General features: G+C 42.7%; 1 protein-coding gene across 7 annotated transcripts in view; it reads left to right on the forward strand.

Annotated features, from left to right (window-relative positions):
• Positions 1 to 1194: 1194 nt before the first annotated feature.
• The window catches only part of COL19A1 (collagen type XIX alpha 1 chain), a 368607-nt gene continuing 347567 nt past the window's right edge, over positions 1195 to 22234 (forward strand). For 3 of the 7 annotated variants that reach the window (XM_089777103.1, XM_006127229.5, XM_089777102.1), the window contains exons 1-4: positions 1198 to 1557; positions 4324 to 4453; positions 15377 to 15451; positions 15971 to 16070. In XM_089777103.1, the coding sequence (XP_089633229.1) occupies positions 4360 to 4453; positions 15377 to 15451; positions 15971 to 16070 (269 nt within the window). In that variant the 5' untranslated portion in view covers positions 1198 to 1557; positions 4324 to 4359. Of the gene's footprint in view, positions 1558 to 4323; positions 4454 to 15376; positions 15452 to 15970; positions 16071 to 22234 lie in introns of all 7 variants that reach the window. The other 4 variants (XM_089777104.1, XM_089777106.1, XM_089777105.1 and 1 more) reach the window with 3 other exon arrangements.

Raw genomic sequence — 22234 nt, forward strand, 5'->3', positions numbered from 1 at the left:
ACCTGCCTTGAACTAATTTTGAGGCTTCCCTGCAGTGTAGATATGCTATTTTGAAATAAGCTATTTTGGAATAACTATTCCAGAACAGTTTATTTTGAAATAAGTGTGCAGTTTAGATGTACCTTAATTCCCAATGGCGGAAGGAGCCAAAACTCTTGTAAGTAGCATTTGCTGAGTATCAAATTTTGGCTCTATGATCATCAGACTTTTAGCCTCACAACAGCTCTATGAAATAGGGAGGCATTTCCATTTGTGTTTTAAAGACTGGAAAACGGAAGGTTAGGGATGTGTGATTTTCCCAAAGTCTCACAAGTCTGTAGCAGATGTGAGAGCAAATATTAAATGTCCTGTCTCAGTCCTATATTCCAGCCACCAGAGTATTTTTCCTTTCTCTTTCTGATTCTGAGCATGGAAGAGTAGAGTCTATTTAAAACGTCAAGTAAAAAAGATAAAAGAGTATGAACCATGATTTCAAGTATGACTTATTTGTTATCCTGCTCACTTTTTTCATGTTGGGTGAAACTAGAACTCTTGTTGGAAATTTTGTGAGGAAAAACCCAGTATAATGAAGATTCATAAGATCTGATTTTAAGGCCAACAAAGTTCAGATAAATTCTAGATAAGCATTTTTAGATGTTTATCCACTCAACATTAAACTGTTGAACCCTTTGATGATTCACTTTTCACAAATCACCACCTCATCTTCACATAAAAAACCAGATCTACAAGAAAAAGAGTGAACTTTAAACATATTTAAATGAGATGCTTTAAAGTAAGACTCTGTTCTCCTTACCTTCTATATATGAACTTGTAATCATTTTCTTACTCTATATCCTTTTTATCCTCTGGTTTACATGCCTAAAGGCTACATTGGAAGGCTGTCACAAGCACACTCACAAGGCCCAAGAAAAGTACAGTTTAGCATATTCAAGTGAGAATTAGCGGCAAGGCTCACTGTCATCAGTTTATCACAGACAGATGATATTACAGTGCAAGAACAGCCTGGCTTTTAAATGATGGGCTTAAAAAGGCAAACTAAATACCAGTCATCTGCTGTGCTTTGCAACATCAGTGCCATAAATAGGCGCATTTGCTTGCTTGGTTGGCTGGTTTTAAATTTATGATAAAGTATATAAAATTAATGACATGTGCTTACACTTAAGTGTTAAAAGCCAGTTCCCTGCTGGTGTGCTAATGCTGGTATACTTCATAGCCACTGCTCTACAACCAGAACCTATGCAACCTTTCATTCATGCAATCAAACTCAGGCAATTTATCTGTTGAAGAGTTTATTATTCATATAAAATAACTTTTTTATATTATTACCAGACTTGGAAGAGATTAGTGTGATTATGTAAAATCCCTGATTTGTGTTGGTGTCTGTCCTATCTTGCAGTATATTCTGTGCTCACTAAGTGGGAGGGTCACACTGTCTGAGACTAATAAGGACAGAGCTGCATCCTACTCTTTGGAGACTGGCTCCAGCAACTCCTCAGCACTACAGCAGCTTTGTGCAGACATTTACTGTGCTTCTGGAGGACTTACTAAAAATTAAAGGTAAGTTGTTCATATTTGTAGTCAATTAATGTTTACACATCACCCATACTATAGTATTTGTGTTCTGTTCACTTTATTGCCAATCAAAGTTTATTTCTGATTTAGCTGTATGTTTATGTATGATAGTCACTCTCGGGATAATGTACTATATAAATCTGGACACACTTGTGTAAATATTAGTATAGCTATGACTGTATATGTATATATATATTTGTTTCAATTAAAATGCTCCTAGTGCATGTATTATAAACAAAATGATTTACATGCTGTTACAAACTGGCACACGACCAAAATGTGGATATGTGTTAAATATTTGTGGATGTATGTATAATGTCTGTACAAAAAGCAAATATTGATTAGTCTGTAACATTCTCTGCAGTTGTGGGGCTCTGCTGGCCTAACTGCAGAGAGTGGAAAAGGTTTCTTGAACAAGGTATGTGGTGAAAGGACAAGGTTACTGGAATTTGCAGGTGCACTGCCAGGAACCTATGTGGATCTGGGGTGCTCTTGCACTTTCCTGCATGGAATCACATTGTTTGTGCATTTCACTGCCCGTCATACTTTTATTTGACTAGAGAGCATACAGGCTGGAGCAAAGAGAGAGAGAGCCTGATTCACCCTCTCCTCCCTACCTGGAGGCAGCAGGCGCTGCCCCTACAAGCCCCACCTGCCTTTTATGTTTGCTAGTTTTCTGGTAAGTTTGACTGAGTTTTGCTGCAGTTTAGCTCGTGGCCCCAGCTAATGCCGGATTTTGCAATGCCCCGGCAGAAAAAAAGGCAGTGTAGGCTAAATGCAAACCACCAGGTCCGCTGCCGTAGGCGCCGGGCATCAGCCCCAGCGACAAGCGCCGCGCTCTGCCGGCTGGGCCCCAGGAGGGGCTCTGCACACAGAGCCACCGGGTGCAGCGGTGACAAGCTGGGGCACCCCACACAGAGGAGAGAGGGGCGTCCCCCTGATCCCACGCGGCGCGCTCACCTCTCCCACACGGACGTGGCCACGGGGGGCGCCCGAACAGCTGCCGGGAAGGGAAGGGTCGGGTCCTGCGCCCCCAGCTTTTGCCTCCTTCTCTGCTGTGCGTGGGCGGCGGGCACCGCCGTCTCCTTGCCGCGAGCCGGGCTACGGGAAACACGGTCCCCAGATGCTGGCGCGTCTCCGCCGGGCGGGCTGCGCGGGGCACGCCCGCCCGGGGAGGGGCGAGCGAGTTGGGCTGGGGACAAAGGGCTTCGAACTAGAGAGGCTGGGCTGGTGACCCGGGGGCAGCGGTGGCTGGGAGCTAACCCTGGAGGGCTGCGCGGGAGGCTGGAGCGAGGCAGGAGTCTGCAAGCACAGGGCAAAAGCGGCAGGAGAGCAGCTGCTGCAGGAAGTCAAGAACCTGCAGGCAGCGCCAGTGGTGTTGCTGCCTCTTCATGCCAACTGACCAGCAGCGCCATGTCAGGCTGGGGGGTGCGCTGCCTTCCCCATAACAGCTTGGGCGTGCTCACGTGCAGAGGACTTAAGTGTCTGCACATTTCCCCCTTGTGCTGCCCAGTTATCTCATGGTCTGTCAGTTGGGATCAGTGTGTCTTTTATTGGCTGTAAAACAAATCAAAATGAATCAGAGAAACTAAATTCTAAGGCGGGTTCTGTTACATTCTGGACCGTCGTGAACTCAAGTCGATTCTTGCTATTAAGTTCTGGCATGTTGATTGTATAAGTGATCGATCATCCTCTGAAGTAATGAACTAGCTAGCTATACATCTACACGCAGAGATACTGTAGGCATAGTGAGGGAGATAGTGGCATTGGTAACGGTGTTATTTAATTTGTAAGAGCTTTCCAAGGATTTTAGAGCCATGGGCTGTAGCTCTTGTGCATTATTTAAGTCTCCTTGTGAAGCAGGTGGAGGAACATACAAGATGTTCTTTTGACATATATTCATTTTGTGTTACTGCCTGTGCTGCTGACAGAATAACTGTGAAAAAGAAAATAGTTCAACGCAAAAATAATCATAAAGATGACATTTCCGGAGCAGAGGTACCAGCAGATTTTTTTCTTCAGTTCATCTTCCTATTACAGGACCACATCATGCTTTCTCCAAGAAAAATGAATAACAATTTAGTGTTGCATTTTACTGTGCTTTGTTAATCCATATTTTCCTGATAGTTGTAATTGGCTTAGAAGAAGCTTGGTATTGTGTTCAGAGAACAAAGATATTTTGTTGGACAAGCTTCATTATTTTTTTTTTATAAATTTAAACTGCAAACCTAGGTCAGACTGCCCTAGACACTTGCATATTTTGCAAAGAAGAAACATGTCATATATGATTTTGTTTTTAAATAAAATACTATATAAAGGAATTATAAGTTCTCATTTGGTCTGATGACTTACTTCAGCAGTCATTCTGCAGCACTGTGCCACTAAATAATTTAACTAAAATATCTAAGAATAATAAACCCGGGGGGGGGGGGGGGCAGGAGAACTAGTCATTCTAATAAAATGATAATTTAGTGCCTTTTAAAATAATATCTGAGTTAGTAGTGCTATAAATGAATTCCTCATGAAACTAAAAAAAGTACCAATGAAATTCATTTATCACTCAATTCAAAATTCAGATTATTCTATATACTTTTTCAGTCTCTTTACGACAGATAAATAATATATGTTGTGTACAACAAATGACTTCCTCATGTGTGAGGGGTTTTGTTTCTGTTAGTTTGGTAGAGGACTGGGAAAGAGAGAATAAGAGTATATTGTTCCCATTGTAAGTATTTTTTTTGTTTGTTTCAGATTTGTGGCCATTTGTTCACATGTGTCCGTGGGGAGATGAAGAACATTGGACTCTCCATAATTTGGCTTTGGATGACAATTCTCTTCCTCCTTCCTGTTTCAATTTCTATGGCAGCCACTAACAAGACAGGTACTTTTCTCTCTCTCTTTTTTCCCCCTATCCAAACAGACAAAAGGCTGAAAAGAAGTCTCAATATTGACACAGCTCAACAAATAAATAATGATGCATAGAAAGTAAATGGACTGTGTAAGTATATGAAGTTACGGAAGCTCAATCAGTTTTAGCATCTCTTTTTCAAGAAGGCTGTATTGGATGTATCTAAAGGCAGCATTTCTGTTTCCTATACACAAAGAGGAATATACTTTTGGAAACAGCTTTAGATGCTTGCATTTTTGCAGTGTATTCTGATATTTTCTGGCACATTTACTTTACACATCCATGAAGAGTCCAGTCCTTGACTTGAAAAAATCTAGAACTCCATCAATACAGTTTTTTGTTAGTTTATTTTGTGTTTTAATCTGATTCTGAGGAAAGCACTTATTAAGAGCCCTAACAGCATTCTGTTATAGAGATACAGAATAAGGCAGTTTCTTGCCCCTAAATACACAGAAAAGAGAGTAATGTGATAATATTCTAGAAAAAATCGTCATAGTAAAGTGTGGTACATGTCTTATTATTTCTATGATTTCCCTTCCCCTCCTTTTCTCTGCTACCTCTTGCTATCTGTCTCTTATCTAATTGTCTTCTCTAGAACAATGTCCTTCTCCCCAACTTTTGTTTCATTTCTTCTGTATTCTGTCACTATAACACATTATCTCTGAAGAAGTACTGTAAATCATTTGTGCTCTTATCCATGGGACCATATGTTATGATATTGCATCAGGTAATGACATGTCAGTTTTCTGGGGTTGTCCATAGATACTCTCCACATCCCAGCTCCCTGCAGCATGCCTAACATCACTAACAAAAAAAGAAAAGAAAAGGTTTGTTATTTTTTTAAAAGAAAGATTAGCAATTAGGATCTGATTTTCAAAGATGCCTTCCTCCAGAAAGCCATTTGAAGATGGTATCAATTGTGGGTGCTCAGTGCTCTAGAAAATCAGGCACAAGGTGTTTAAAATTAGTACTTTGTACAATGCGATTTTAATCCTAATTAAGGCTTTTAAGTTCAACTAGTGTACAAATAATAAATAATAGTGATAATTATGATTTGGCATAGAGTACAAGTATTCCATGGTGGAGAATCTGAGTTTGAGTTCTATACTCTCTTGAATTGCTAGAGGAGCAAAAACTATGAGCTCTTTTTTATATATATATATATTTATTTATCTAATAACCCTTCAATAATCCCCTCTAATAATTCCTTCTTGCCATTTGAAGGAGTGTAGTTGGTGGGCCCAACCAGCTACCTCAGTTAGAGGGTTGAGGAAGGAACATTTTATAAGTTCTGCAGAAGATGCTAAAATGAACACCTGAAAACAGAACAGGAAGTGCAGCTGCCTTTAGTCAGGTAAAAGCCTTTTTATTTAAATGTAAGACAGTCATAGAAGACTCTTAGGCTGGGACATATAAAAGGAGAGACAGATGTCTAAACTCTTAAAAAAAATTTCTTCTTTCATTAAATCCAAGTGACTTTCTTATTCCCTCCTCAAGGTAAGTTCATCCTGGATGGTCCTATTGCCTCTGCTTTTTCCTCTCAATATCCTTGCATGTCATCCCTTGCTGAGGAACTTCTTAATGGCTGTCCTTTTTCACCATCTGTATTTTTTTCATTTGCCCCGACCTGCCTTGCAACTCAAGCTATGCTTTATCAACAATGTACTTCTGTAAAAGTCTCATACTGTGTAGCCTCAGGACCCTGACAACCCCTGTAATAAAGGCTACTTGTGGTACAGGTTGAACCTCTGTGGTCTGGGACTCTCTGGTCCAGCAACAACTGTGGTCCAGTAGAACCATGGATGTTGCGGGACTCGAGAGCCCCAGTGGCAGAGGTTGCTGGTGACTCAAAGTGGAGTTGGCCAGCAGGGCCAGTGGAGCAGAAGAGCTAGCGGGGGACCAAAGCACACAACAGGCAGGGCAAAGAAGCAGGGGGTAGAGCTCATGGGACAGTGGAGCCCATAGTGGGGTTACTGGAAGCTCCAGGAGGGTGAGAGGCCAACGAGGCGGTGGGACTGCTAGGATTGCCGGCAGAGTTGCTGCAGCTGGGAGGTTGGCGCCCACCTCCCAGACTTCACTTACTCCAGAAAACTCCCTGGTCTGGGACCTGTCAGGTCCTAAAGGTGCTGGACCAGGGAGGTCCAACTGTGTTTTGATGAAAGGCTTTGGAATGAAGGGAGAGTTCCCACATAAGTTTAATTATAAAGAAATATAGGAAATCAGTCATGCAAAAGAAAGTGGAAAGCTACATGTGTGGCTTAGCATGGTAAGGGGACAGATTTGTTTTCCATTTGTTATTCTGAACGTGCCTTGGGAATTATTTCATTTCATTAGTTAATATTGTTGTAATTAAAGAAATGGCAGTGCTGAAAAGAGGAAATGTTGAAGAGCATAACAAATTGCTCCGGGCCTACTTGGAGAAGTCTTATTTAGGCCCTGTTGAGTGTGCTGACATCTGTTTGATTCACAGCAAACATCCCTTTAAGTTTTTGTTTGTGCAGAACTTCTAGTGTAGTAACATTTACTGGAGGGAAGGGATTACTTCTAAAAATAAAAGATAGTAAATCTAAGGGAGAGGATAGTGTTACCGTACTGAAGATCAGTGAAGTTCTCCACAGCCATGCGTTAACTTTTCCTAAATACAATTAATGTTTTTCTCTATTTGTTTTCTTTTGTTTACATAGATGATTCATCTAGTTTTTTGTTATTGGGAGCATATGTTTTCATAGTATGGAACTGAGTCAATTCTAATGCTTCAGATAGCTCTCTAATGGGAACATTTCTGTGTTCTGTTTGAATGTTAATAGCTCTGCCTCATTCTGATCGTTGTCTTGTCCAACTTTTTGCAATGACTACCCATTTTTTGTAACATGGACTGCTAAGCTTTGTTGTCAGACTCATGATAGTATAGCATATAAAAAGTTTGGGGTCTGCCAACAATACAGGAAAAGACCTGCTGGATTTCCACTGCTGTTGACATGAAGTATGTTATGAAAAATATTCTCTTTAAATCAGATTTTTTACTCAGACACTACTAATGATTTCAGGGACACACTCCAATCATTTTGAAGTCTGATATGGAATATATCTCATTATAGAACATACTATATTTAATATTAGATAGTATGTTAGTACTGTGGTGAATTCATTAATATTTTGAATGTATAAACTGCCAGACTTATATCTACACTAGGAGTTAGGGGTATGTTCCCCAACTTGGTACAAATATACTTGAACCTCTTCAATCCGGCAACCCTGGAAAACAGGGTTTTCTGGATTAAAGATTTTGCCAAGGCAGGGAGGGAATGAGGGGAAGTGGATAGGGTATTTACAGACAGACTGAGGACAACGGCTGCAGCAATACTACTGAGCATGCTCAGTACAAGCCAAGCAGCAAATGGGGGGGGAGCGAAATTCCATTTGCCATCCCCCCACACACATATCATCTCTTTCTAGGGCTACTAAGGCACTAGAAATTTCTAGGTTTTTTTTGGGCAGATAACTTAGCAATTAGTTGACAGGAGCACTGTATATAATTCCTACATAAAAGAAAAAAAATTAAATATTAGACCCACTCAGCTCTAATATTAACATTCTGGAATCTCGTGGCAAGCTGCTTAAGAGACATTGGTTAGCTTTAAAATTTTAATATATATTCTTACTAACTCAGAGAGAGAGAGAGTAACTGTTAGGACTCCTGGGCTCTATCCCAGCTCTGGAATTGGAGTGGGGTCTAGTGGATTACAGCAGGGGGCGGGTACATTTGGGTTACATATAAGATTAGAATGGCCATACTGGATCAGACTAGTGGTCCATCTAGCCTAGTATCCCATCTTCCAACACAGGCCAATGTCAGAAGGCATGAACTGAAGAAGCATTCATTAGATGGTCTGTCTCCTGTCGCCCATTCTCAGCTTCTGGTGAACAGGCTAAAGACATCATTCCTGCCCATTCTGGCTAGTAGCCATTGATGGACCTATTCTTCTTGAACTTATTTTGTTCTTATTGGAACCCTGTTATAGTTTGAGCCTTTCCACCATCTCCTGGCAGAGAGTTCCACAGGTTGATTGTGAAGAAATAATTTGTTTTAAAGCTGATGCCTATAGATGTGATTGGGTGTGTTTCTTGTGGTATGTTAGTGAGGGAGTAAATAACATTTCCTTATTCTATTTTTCCACACCATTCATGATTTTGTAGACTAGTAGTTCCCAACTGCCAGTCCGTGGACAGATAGTAGGCCATGAAACGCTGGATGCTGGGCTGTGGCACACTGCCAGGCCACGACCACATGCTGGTATTCCCCAGGCACGTGGCCAGTGCCTGCTGGAGCTGAAGCTATCTGTTTGCAGTGGCCCTGTGGGTGAAGCCAGCTGCTGTGCGGTGGCTCAGGGGGCCAGGGTGTACTTGCATCTTTTCACACAGGTCTTTGAAGTTTGCAACTCCAGCCCCCAGAGCCACTGTGAAGTACCCCAGCCCTGGCCCCCGGAGCTGCCGTGAACAGCCGGCTTCAGATGTACAACCACCTGCCACATAGCAGCAGCTCAGGGGACTAGGGCTGGGGTACTTCGTGGTGGCTCTGGGGGCTAGAGCTGTAGACTTCAAAGAACTGTGCAAAAAGATGCAGCAGCAGAAGTCCCATTAAATAAAGTGTGTAAGTACAATGTTTAATTTATGCTAGTATTAATCATCATGTCAGTTATCAATAATATTACATTGTATATTTTCAGTCATGCAAATAAGCATTCTTATACAGCTCTTTGTTGACCACTTGTTCTGAATTTTGATGTAGTTTGGCTCTTTGGTTTGAAAAAGTTGCAGACCACTGCTATGTGGGGTAGTGCCAAAATTTCAGGTGGGTTAAAAGCTTGTAGGCTGATTTTGAATACTGGAACAAAAGGCCTAGCTCGTGACATTTGCATGATTACATTACATAGACGTTAATAACTTAAGATAAGAAAGGAAAGGAATCTTTTAACATAATTTGTTTTTAGTGTTGTAGATATCTGCAAACTCTGCTTTTTTATTTCTCCGGGTGGGTAGTTGAGGTTTATAAATGCTTGGTAGAGATCCTGAAGTTTCTACGTAGCCATTCCGAACTTTCTGTACTCCTCGTGGAACTATCTGTACTCCTCGTGGAATGGCTACGTAGTTCGAACTATCTAGCCCGTGCCGCGTGTAGCCGCGTGGCACAGGGTTCGCACTAGCCGGCTTTTAAAAATGGCGGCGCCGGCTTTATGCTAATGAAGCCCGGGAAATTCAAATCCCGGGCTTCATTAGCAAGTTCGGTATGCATACATTACCCCGCTAGTTCGAACTAGCGGGGTAGTGTAGACATACCCATACAGATTCAACTTAAGAACAAACATACAGTCCCTATCTTGTACGTAACCCGGGGACTGCCTGTATATGGTTGTGACATTTTTCTTCCACTATTTGATCTGAGGAAGTGGGTCTGGCCCACGAAAGCTCATCACCTAATAAACCATCTTGTTTTCAGGGAACTATCCACAATGATTCCAAGATAGCTTTTACTGCTCAAAAAAGAATTTAGACCCCATACTTTTTTATGTATAGTTGGAATTATATTTTTCCATGTGAATTATTTAGCACTTACCAACACTGAATTCCATCTGCCTTCATGTTGCCCAGTCACCCAGTTTTGTGAGATCCCTTTGTAACTCTTTGCAGTCAGCTGTGGGCTTAATTATTTTGAGTAATTTTGTACAATTTGGAAATTTTGTCACCTCAATATTTACCCTTTTTTCAAATTTAACAGTACTAGTCCAAATGCAATCCCAGCAGCACAACACTGCTACTCTTCCCCCCCATCTTTTAAATACCTGGCAATGTTTTCATGATGTGCTAACGACCCTTCAATTACTTGAATGTCCAATCATTATTCTTAATCACCTACCTCCCTCTTTTTATAGCAAACTTCCTGGCCCAAGGGCAAAGCTGCAAGCATCTCAAACTTTGTTGCATTTAAGAACTGCATCTGGAGCTACGGCATGTAGATTTAAGCAGCCCTCAAGTATGAAATATAGAGGTGCAAACTTCGGCGGGGAGGGACTACTATGTCCCCCCTATGGCCCCATAAGTGGCACCTTTGCTGCCAGGGTCTGTACTACAAGTGTTCCTGAATTAGGAAACCTGGAGTACTGAGTGTGACGGGGCGCTCCCGCCCCGCACTCGGGGGTGCCGGAGCGAGGACCGGAGGACTCCCTGGGGGGTGAATAGGAGGCCCACCACAAGGACCCTAGGGCGGAGCACGGGCCTAGGGTCCGGCATCACGGGACGTGGGGAGAAAGGGGCGCCGCCGGAGAATGCCCCGGGGGGAGGGGCTAGTGCGGTGCGGAGGGGTGACGTCACAGGGGGAGGAGGGCTGCCGGGCGTCGCAGGCGTGATGGCGCCAGAGAGCCAGGCCGGCGCGGGGTTTAAAACCACGTCCGGCACAGGGTTTGAGGGGAGAGGAGCGGAGGACTGGGGGATGTGGACCCGAGGGAGCGAGGGTGAGGCAAAGACCCTTGGAGGGGACTGGTCCCTGGGAGGGACCGAGTAGGAAGTGGCCCAGGGCAGGGTTGTGGAGCCCGTGAACGGGTGTGTTTAGGGGCACTACCCCCATCCGCTAGGCAGGGACACGTAGTCCCTGTCTTAAGGGCCCTGGGCCGGAGTTCAGAGGGAGCGCGGGCCCGAACTCCCCTACTCTGCCCAGTGGGGCAAGGCGCTTCGTTGGGGCCGTGCTGTTTGGTGCCAAGCCTGGGACTAGAGAGGCTCTGGGACTGAAGGGCCGGGGGCCGGGACTATGTTAAGGGGTGCCGGGCTATCTGAGGGGTGCAATAAAATGGGTGACAGGCGCCCACTAAAAGCACAGATAGCGTGACTTCTTTACACTGAGGTTGCAGTGTGCTAATGTAGATATAAACAGTGTAGGCATGGTAGTACAGAGAGTGGCAAGTGTGGCCTGGTTTAGCCTTGCCAAGTACAAATCCTTCTGAAATTAAGTCATGCTGCTCCTGGTACTGCCAATGCCTGTGCTGTCATGGCTGTGCTACTATTTGTACACATGTTAGCATAATCCACACACTTACTGTGTGTGGTATACTGTCCCATCTAGTGAAACTGAGACCACTTACATAGAGAAGAATGAGTCTGGTTTACAGCCTCACCTAATAGCTCACCAGTTGGCTTTTAGCTCATGTGGTAGAGGCTCATGTTCTAAGATTCAGAATTACACTAGCTCTCATTAAGCTACTGCTCATACATGTATGCGAGTTAGGGAATAATACCTGTAGCTTGTAAAGTAGAAGCAGCCTTATAAATTACTGGGGTTTGAAGTTTGTACTATATCTCTTTAGAAAGTTAATTTATCTTAGACTTGCATTGAAGCTTCAGGTATTGGGTATGATTCATATGTGAGATTATTAGTCTATATACATATAGTATTTGTAGAGTTAAATGAGTTTAGTCTTCTAAATCAATACAATTCTATTAGAAGAAGTCAGGCATTTCTATAATTTTAAGTTGTACACCCATTCTGAGGATGAATATCCTTATTAATTGCTGTATGTTACATTTTCAGTGTTCTTTTCAGGGCAGATGTGCCACTATCATTTACTTGTAATGGAAATAATGGAGCTACACTAGACACAAAACAATGCTCCACTCTGCGACTACATCTTCACTGCGAGTTCTTCCAGCAGAAAATATGCTAATGAGGGACTCATTAGCATACGTTGCAATCTCATTAGCATGTTTTCTGCCGTTTCTTTTTGCGCAAGGGGTTTCTTGCGCAAAAAGAAGCAGTGTGAACAGGGTTGGGTTTTTTGTGTGCAAAAACCCTGTTTTGTGCAAGATCCTTATGCCTGTCCCAGAGAGGCATAAGGATCTTGTGCAAAATGTTTTTTTTTGCGCAAAAAAACCCCTATCCACACTATTTCTTTTTGTGCAAAAAACCCTTATACAAAAAGAAATGGCAGAAAATATGTTAATGAGATTGCAGCTTATGCTAATGAGTCCATCATTAGCGTATTTTCTGCCAGAAGAACTCGCAGTAAAGACGTAGCCTGTTACTTTTATTCTGGTGTCATGTAAGTAAGAGTGAATCAGGACATCGTTTTTATACCCTTGATGAATGTTAAGAACTCTCTTATTTTTCTGATCATTCTCTTTATGTAGTCCCCTTGTCTAATGTCGCTTTCTAAACTGTTTAGTTTGAGTGGAGTATATAGGAGCTGGGTTGTCAGCAATAGTTAAAAATCATGCTGGGCCTTTCTTCCTCACTATAAAACATAGCTGTGAAACAGACATTGTATCAGTCTATAAAACTCAGGGAAGTCAACTCCTTGTATGAAAAATAATATGTATGGAAAGCTGTTGGTCTTAACATGCTAATTTCTTGGTTCAGCTCTCTAGAAAAATGTACTGTTGAGGTGATGGGGTCATTTTTAGCACAAGTTAAAAGAGTTGCTCTACTTCTTTCAGTTTTTGTGGGTTTACAGAATACAGCCAGCAAAGGAGCATTTATGTGGTCTTAGTATACTGTGTGTCCTGCCATGTCTGTTGTGCCATTGACAAAAATACACTCACAGTGCATGACATGGTCTTAGGCATCTCAGGAACAGCTTCAGTCAGCAAATAGAAGAGAAATTAGGGCTTGATTCTTCACTTGGACTTAGTGGAGAGGGGCCAGAGAGAGCCAGGTGCAACTCCCTGATCCTCTGTCAAGTAGCCCTAATGTGAGTTTAAGATGATGGACTGGAATTATGTTGGTGTCAATTCAGGGTAACTCCATTCACTGTCACAGTTGTTATAGATGTATATTTGTATAAATGAGAGCAGAATCTGACCTGCACATTATCTGACTGTCAGGGGCAAAAATTATCTAATGTGAACATGCCTCTGCGCTCTAGAGTGTATATTTCCACAAGAGCATTGGAAATACAATAAGTGCATGATAACAGAGAACTCGCTATACAATAAATAAAACTGAGAATGGGGTTGTATTGTCAGCTAGGAGTCTGATGAAAGATTACATATAAGCTACAGAGATGGCATTGGCAACACAAAGACTCTTATAGTTCTGCAGTCTCCTTGGAAAAAATGCCTCTAATGTGAACTATTATTCTTGTTCTTTTGTAAGAACATTTAGAAGAACATTTATTATCTATGACTCCTTACATGTCTAATAGTTGGTATTTTTGAAACAGATCTGCCCATAAATTACCTTGCTTTTTAATTGTGGGCTACATTGTAGATAAATTACCTTAATGTTTGACATAATCTGATGGTTCTTGCATATTACTGCTTTTATACATTCTGTGTTTAAAGATTTCTGAAATAAAGATGACATTGGTTTCATTAATCATTTCATGAGGTAGTAATTTTTTAATCTAAATTATATTTCCATCTATAAATTTATTGGCTACTTCAAATAATAATGCTAATTATAAAGATGTAATACTGTTATTGAATGGAATTTAAGATTTTTGTAGAAGAATGAATTTTCTGTATTTAATACAAAGTCAGTGTTATATTGCAAGCATTTTACAAGTGTTGCCATTTTCTGAGGCAATTTTCAATCTCTAACATATTTGGACATCCTTTAAATATATATATATAGTTTTAGTTTAGTGCTAGTTCATTCTTTGTATCATTTAACTGAACATACACACTGGAAAGTCCCTTGTCCTCTATTGCTGAAACTTCAGAAGTACTTTGGCAGTCTTTTCTGGGTACTTCAACTCACAACAGTATTGTATGCCTACAGAGTATCTGAATCAAATCCTGCTTCCTTTGCCTCTAGTAGTCTCAATAGGCTTTAGAGGGACTATTTTAATGAGTTTAGTAAAAAAGATATAGCCCTGTTTTAACATGCACAAAATTGATCTTAGTCTTTATCCTCTTCATGAAAAGGTGTGTGTATCTTTTCTGAAGAAGCTACTGCAACATGATGAAATGTTGGGTTAAGTTTAATTGATTTTAAGGTTTTGGAAATATAGGAGTCCATATATATAGATCCTCATACTTTAAAGCTAATAATAAAGGCCAGTTACTTTAAACTTAGCTTTTAATATACCTCACATTGATAAACTAATTTATCCTATTTTTATTATTGTCTCAGCTGTTAAATATAACCAGTCTGCTAGATTTAGCCTCTGCATGTGTACCATATTACAGATATTAGAATACTGTGCTTGTTTACTGGAAACATATTAATTCATAGATAAAACAATTTATAATGTAGAGCTGCTTAATTTGTAACAATCTTTTAAAGAGAAAAGCAATGAGATCTTCATTGTTTATATAATGTGACAATATCCTTGTTAATCCATATTTTGAAATAGTTATTTTTACATTGCAGGTAACATTTAACTATTTCTAGGCTAATCCATCATATGTGTATAACTTTTATTTTTGTATTTTCATTACTCTGCTGTAATTTCCCCCCAAAAAATTTACAGTACACATAATCTCTCCTGACAAGCATACTATAGCATGTTTTATAGTATTCTAGATTGGGAATAAAAGTTGTAAGAATTTAATATTATTTCCCATAGTGCTTGAATATTTAATATGTGCTTGCTTTAATCACAAATAATTTAATTAAAACATGATTACATCTTATCTGTTTATAATTATAATATTAGGGGATACTTTGAACACTAAAATGCAATTACAGATGTTTTTAATATGGTAGTTTGGTTTATTTCATAATCCTAAATGTAAAGAAACAAGAAGGAATATTACTAGTAATTTAATTACTTTGAAAATTGAACTCTGTTCATGTTGCTTTACAGTTCTGTGATCACTTCCATGATAATAAATAGCTTTATGTCTAATTTATTTTTTTTATTTGCTAATGTTTGATGGGAACTGTTATACCGTATTCTTTTGTAGTTGCAGTGTGCCCTATAATGAGATCAGATGAACATCATCTTCGACAAATCTACAAAAATAATCTTGATGTTTCAGGTAAGTCATTTCTTCAACACAGAAGGTAGAGTATCTAAAATTTAAAACCCTTGTGTGAAATCCTGGACCCACTGAAGCTGGCTTTAACTGTATAAGATCATTTTAGAAAATATATTTGTATTAAAATAATAATACATTACTTCTATAATTTTGTGGTTTAAATTATATACACAAGATTTTTTTTTCATGCTTGTTAAAATCTGGATTTGACATTTACTTCTCAGACTTACTGTAGATCTGTAGCATAGTTATTCTCATTAGTTCAGATGGTAAAAGAAAACAGCCAATGCATTCCTTAGAGGTTGAAAAGTCAAGTGTTCAGGGAATTTCATACTCGTATCCCCTCCTATGAGAAAATGCAAACTGGAAGTTTCTGTGACCTAAAGCACTTGGATTTGAAATAGCCTGTTAGTCTAGAGACTAGAAAAGCACCAAGCATGCTAAAAATCAATACTTCCCCCAGGTTTTAAAATCACTTTAAACAAAGAATAGACTAAATAAGTGTGTCACATTTCACAGGTTTTGATCTAGCAGACAGTTTTTCTCTGAGACGGGCATCTTGTGGAGATGAGAAAACTTGTTTTAAACTGGGAAGCACACCTCTTATAAGAAACACTCGGTAAGTAAAACAGTACTTTATCCCTAAATATCTTTAACAGGATCCAAGTTCAATATGTTAGTCCTTAAGTGTTTTCAGTTGTAAAAGTCTTTCCATACAAAACCATAATTATTATAGCTTTTCCTTATCTGGAGTGCAGAGATACATGAAAATGTAATTGAATGTATGCTAGTCCTTAGCATGCCATAGTGCTGGTATTGACATTATTTCTCTTTGGGCTTGTCTATACTACGGAGAAGATCGATGCTGCCACAGTCGATCTTCTGGGTTTCGAATTAGTGGGTCTAGTGAAGACTCAATAATTTGAACTAAGAGAGCTCCCCTGTCAGGACCAATAGTCCTGCTCCTCATATGGAGTAAGGGAAGATGACTGGAGCATGTGCTCCCATCGATCTCCCACTGTGCGGATAGTACAAACATGTGATTTTAGATACTTCAACTCCAGCCTTGTAATTAATGTGGCTGGAGCTGCATATCTTAAGTTGACTTTTCCCTTTATTGTAGATCAGGACTTTGTGTATAAAAAGAAGTTTTATCATTCTTAATTAATAGCAGGGTTTTTTCCCCTTTGGCTTCAGTGGATCTGGCACTGTATGGATTAAAATTAAGCGAAGTTGGAAATAAAATACTGATCCCTCAATACTTCCTCAGACAAAATACCCCTTGAACTCATACATGTTTCTCTCCTCATCTTTCTCAGAGTTTATCTTTTCTTCCCTTTGCTTTTATTTAATATTATTTTTGGATTCTTCTTGGTCTGACGCCTTCTTCACACATCTCAATTTTTTTCTGTCTATACAGAGTGGAGTTTATTTGAGTTTCTATTATGTAAGTTTCTTGTCTACCTCGATTTAACAGAAAACACAAATATTTGGCAAATCAAAAATCTGAAAATAAATGTTGGAAAAAATTTGGTATGGGTTTGAAATGAAAAGTTTTGTATGGACCTAATCTGAAATTTTTCATGTAGATTTCAGGTACTCTTACAAAAAATGATTAGATTAATAAAATGCTAGGTGAAAGAGGAGCAGGTGAGATATATGACTTTTATTTAGCTCAGTGAATAGGGGTATGTCTACACTACAAAGTTAATTCGAACTAACAGACGTTAGTTTGAATTAACTTTGATAGGCGCTACACAGCAAACCGCTAGTTCGAACTTAATTTGAACTAGCGGAGCGCTTAATTCGAACTAGGTAAACCTCATTCCACGAGGACTAATGCCTAGTTCGAATTAACTAGTTCGAATTAAGGGCTGTGTAGCCACTTAATTCGAACTAGTGGGAGACTAGCCCTCCCCAGCTTGCCCTGGTGGCCACTCTGGGCACCACCAGGGAAACTCTTCTGCCCCCCTCCTGGCCCCGGAGCCCTTAAAGGAGCATGGGCTGGCTACGGTGCCCGTGCCAGGTGCAAGCCTGCCAGCACCCAGCCAGCAGACCCTGCACCTGGCACAGCACAAGCCAGCCAACCGCTGCCACCCAGCCCTCCACCTCTTCCCGGGACCAGGCTGGCGGCTCCCGGGAGCCTGCCCAGGTCTGCAAGAGGCGGGCGCCCGCCTGGTCTAGTGCAGACATCGTGGACCTCATCCACGACCTCCACACTAGGCACAGAAAAGTGGCCATCTAGGGCAGGATAGCTGCCAGCCTGGCCACCCAGGAACAGGTTTGCATGAAAATCAAGGTGGTCCCCTGAGACCCCCGACCCTGAGCCCTGAGCTTAGAATAGCTGTACTGGGTCAGACCAAAGGTCCATCTAGCCCAGTAGCCTGTCTGTCGACAGTGGCCAACACTAGGTACCCTGAAGGGGATGGATCGAAGACAATGACCAAACCATTTGTCTCGTGCCATCCATCTCCAGCCTTCCACGAGTAGAGGCCAGGAACAGAGACCATTTCTACCCCCTGGCTAATAGCACTCCATGGACCCAACCTCCATGACTTTATCTCACTTCTCTTTAAACTCTGTTCTAGTTCTAGCCTTCACAGTCTCCTGCAGCAACAGGTTCCACAGGTTGACTATTTGCTTTGTGAAGAAGAACTTTCTGTTGTTAATTTGAAGCCTGCTACCCATTCATTTCATTTGGTGTCCTTTAGTCCTTCTATTATGGGAACTAATGAAGAACTTTTCTTTATGCACCCTCTCTACACCACTCATGCTTTTATAGACCTCTATCATATCCCTCCTCAGTCTCCTCTTTTCTAAGCTGAAAAGTCCCAGTCTCTGTAGCCTCTCTTCATATGGGACCTGTTCCAAAACACTGATCATTTTAGTTGCCCTCCCCTCTCCCACGCTCTCTCTTCCCCTCTCCCACCTCCTTTTCCCAGTCTCCCCGAGTTCTGTTCAATAAAGAAAGTTTCTAGTTTTGAACACACGTGTCCTTTATTTTGTACATCAGGAAGGGGGGTTAGGGAGGGGTAAGTGGAAGGTGGTGAGGGAGGAATGGGGTACGAGCCCCCGATGGGGAGGACTGGGCTGGCTCTGCGGGCTCCTTAGGGTGGAAGCTCTCCTGAAGCCCCTTGATTGACTCCCCCTCCGGATGGCAGCCTGCGGCAAGTGCTGTGATGTGTCGAGTGTGGGCACTCAAGGCACTCCAAGCCAGGACTGCTTTGCAAGCGGGGAACCCCTGAGAACTGTCTGTCTGGGGTGGAGGTCGGGTCCCTTTAAGCACAGCCCTTGGCTAGCCTGAGACAGCAGCTCCACACTCTAAGTTCTAATCTGATGCCCTGCCGGCACTGCTTCCGGCCATCCTTAACTCCGGTTCAGGGTCCACTCAGTGTGGACATGCTAGTTCAAATTAGAAAAACGCTAATTCGAACTAGTTTTTAAGTCTAGATGCGCTAATTCGAATTAGCTTAGTTCGAAGTAACTAATTCGAACTAAGTTAGTTCGAATTAGTGTTATAGTGTAGACATACCCCAAGATACTATTCTGTAGTGTATGAGACCCATTTTCAATTCTTCCTCTGTTTGAGGAGTAGAAACTACATGAATTTGGTTCTACCACATTGTAGAAAAGCATCCTAATCATTGGAGGTATGTCTACACTACCCCGCTAGTTCGAACTAGTGGGGGTAATGTAGTCATCCGCAATTGCAAATGAAGCCCGGGATTTGAATTTCCCGGGCTTCATTTGCATGAAGCCGGCCGGCGCCATTTTTAAATGCCGGCTAGTTCGAACCCCGTGCCGCGCGGCTACATGCGGCACGGAGTAGCTAGTTCGGATTAGGCTTCTAATCCGAACTAGCTGTACTCCTCGTGGACTAGCTACTCCGTGCCGCGTGTAGCCGCGCGGCACGGGGTTCGAACTAGCCGGCATTTAAAAATGGCGCCGGCCGGCTTCATGCAAATGAAGCCCGGGAAATTCAAATCCCGGGCTTCATTTGCAATTGCGGATGACTACATTACCCCCACTAGTTCGAACTAGCGGGGTAGTGTAGACATACCCTGGGTTATGGTATAGTAGGGAGTGTTGAAACTGTTCCACTGTGAATAATTAAATAGCACCCAGAACAGACACATGAACCTGAGTCCACTATATTTTAAGTGACAGCCCTAACCACCAGGCTACAAAGTTACTGTTGTTCTTGATCTCTCGGTGGCTTTATTATCATTATTAATTGCCCCTGTGAAGGACAATAAAGTCATTCATAATGAGGATGAATAGTCATTAATCCAGAGAGAGAGAGCGAGGGCAAATCTAAAGCTTGCTCCCCTCTTTGCTCCTCCATCTCCTGGCATTGTCTGGCTATACAGAAAGAAGGACAGGAGACATTTGATACAGGTTTAATGAGGCTGAACCTTTATTATTAAATGTCTGGTACTACCCAACAGATGTTTTCTCCCATAATTAACTAGTGGGGAGGGATGTTTTTACCAGCACTCCTGCCCCTTTTCAACCCATGTCCTTCCAGTAAATCTATTGCTAGGAACTTACCAACCCCCCTCTCACAGGACAGGTCGGGTGGACTCTCATAATGGGGGTGTTGGCTCCCTGCCATACCAATCATAAGAATCCCCAACTCATTTAATTACTGACCACCCTTCTCAAGTCCTTTCCCAAGCCATTTATCCATTATTGCAGCAGTTCCCAACTGCTGGGCAAGCTGCAGTGCCGTGGCAGCTCTGGGGTCTGGGTCTGGGGTACAGCGCTCCTACCATGGCTGTTTGGAGAGGTGTGTCCTGCCTCACCTCTCAGCTAACCAGCCCTGGGCAGAGGAGGGATTTCTTCCAAGACATAGAAGAGCGCTTTGCTGCATGGCAGGAGGGCCACGCAGAGCCTGGCACAGCAGCCTTAGAGAAGCTGGTGGCTGGGAGGCAGTGCAAGACTAGGTGAGGGGGGTGGGCAAGAACTGGGTGGGGACTGGGGGGAGCTAATGTGGGGGGGCTCTGGAGGTGGGGAGCACTAAGGGGGGAGCCTAAGAGGTGGGGGGCTGACACTGGGGGGCACTGGAGTGTCTGAGGTGGGGAGCTGGCTCTGGGGGTGGGGCTAATATTAGGGACTGGGGGCTGGCACTGGGGAGGGCTCAGGGGGGTTGGGTGCAGTGGGGCTCTGGAAATAGGCTAGCACTGTGGAGTCTGGTGGGTGGCTCATAGGGACAGGGGGCTGGCAGTGAGATGTTTGGAATGTGGGGGCTGGCACTAGGGGACTCTGAGGGCGAGAGGCTGGAACTGGGAGCGTTGGGTGCAAAGGACTCTGGGGTCAGTAGCTGGCGCTGGGGTATAGTGGAGGGGTTTAGGGGTTAGGGCTGGCATTGGGGGGCTCTGATGGCTAGGGCTTTTGGTGGACTGGTATCATTTTTGCATATTCACATATTCATTATTTGAATAAAAAACTATGCAAAAGTTTGTGAATGGGTTTGCCAGTCCACCGTATGGAAAAGGTTAGGAACCACTGCATTACTGTATGCCACCTTTTATGGAGTACCTGCACTGAACATCTGCTATACCCTTAAATAGTAAGTTATGACATATGGCCTCTGCTTCTCATGTCATGCATGAACCGAGCCCACCGGAACTGGCTCTGGGGAAGGCAAAAAAATAACAACAAACCTCCACCCCTCCAAAAAAAAAAACCAATCCTGTATGCACCTGTCCAATATGGTAGTAAGGGAAAAATTCGGTCCCAGCCCTCCTTATCAAGGTGGCCAGTGTAATAGGGATAGCCAATAACCTGATATGGTTTGGACCTCTCTGGTCCAGCAGACTCAGGACATGACTGATCCTAGACAAGGGATTTTTTCGGACATGGTTTGGACCCCTGCCACTAGCCCCCTGGCCCAGCCACTGGCCTCCCAGCCGGATCCCCACCTCCTGCTGGCCCTGCCGTCTTGTTCGGCAGCCATCACTTCCATGGGTCTGCTGGGCAGCCCAGAGCTGGGGCTCCAGGAAGCCATTAGCATCATATGCAGGGGCTCTGGGCAGCCGTGCGCACCAGGGCTCCCTGAGCAGCATCATGCACTGCTCATCAGGGCTCCCTGGGCAGCCTCATGCATTGCTCTCCCGGGCTGCCAGCCCTGCAGGGTAGCCACATGCCAGGTCTCCCAACTCCATTGGGCAGCCCCACTGCCACATGCTGGGAAGTCCAGCCATCAACTTCCTGTGCGCAGCCCACTGCTCTGCCAGTCCCGCTGGGATCCTTACTGCTGGCCCTCCACCAGAACTCTCTGGTCCTGTAACATCCATGCCAGACCATAGATGTTGCCGGACCAGAGAATCCCGGTGAAGAGAGTTTCAGTCTGTATACTTATCACCTGAATAAGGAGGGAGGGTGGGTGCTGCTGAGCCTCCTCTATGTGAAGGGAAGGGTCCCGGCACAGGCTGACCTTTTTAAACTTCTCATTCCTGGGTTGTGAGTCTGCCACCATACTGACCCTTTTCCCTGTAGTTTTTTGTCTCTCCTCCTCTCCCCTGCCATCAAAGGAACATTCTCTTCTCTCAGCCAGCCAAATATCCCCCAGCTCAAGATGCAGGACAGTGATTTTGTGGATGTAGTCCTTTGCTTTTTAAAATTGCCCAAAACTGAAAAAAAGTTCCAGATCAGGTTGAAACAAAACATTTTTTGTTTCAGTGTTGTTGAAACATTTTTATATTTTTTTTGTTCTGTCTGAAGTATTCAGCTAACTTGACACGAATTTATAAATTGTTTCAGGTTGGCAGAAACCACATT

Source organism: Pelodiscus sinensis, chromosome 3 (assembly GCF_052426305.1).
Source record: "Pelodiscus sinensis isolate ZL-2025 chromosome 3, ASM5242630v1, whole genome shotgun sequence".
In the NCBI taxonomy this organism is placed as follows: Eukaryota; Metazoa; Chordata; order Testudines; family Trionychidae; genus Pelodiscus; species Pelodiscus sinensis.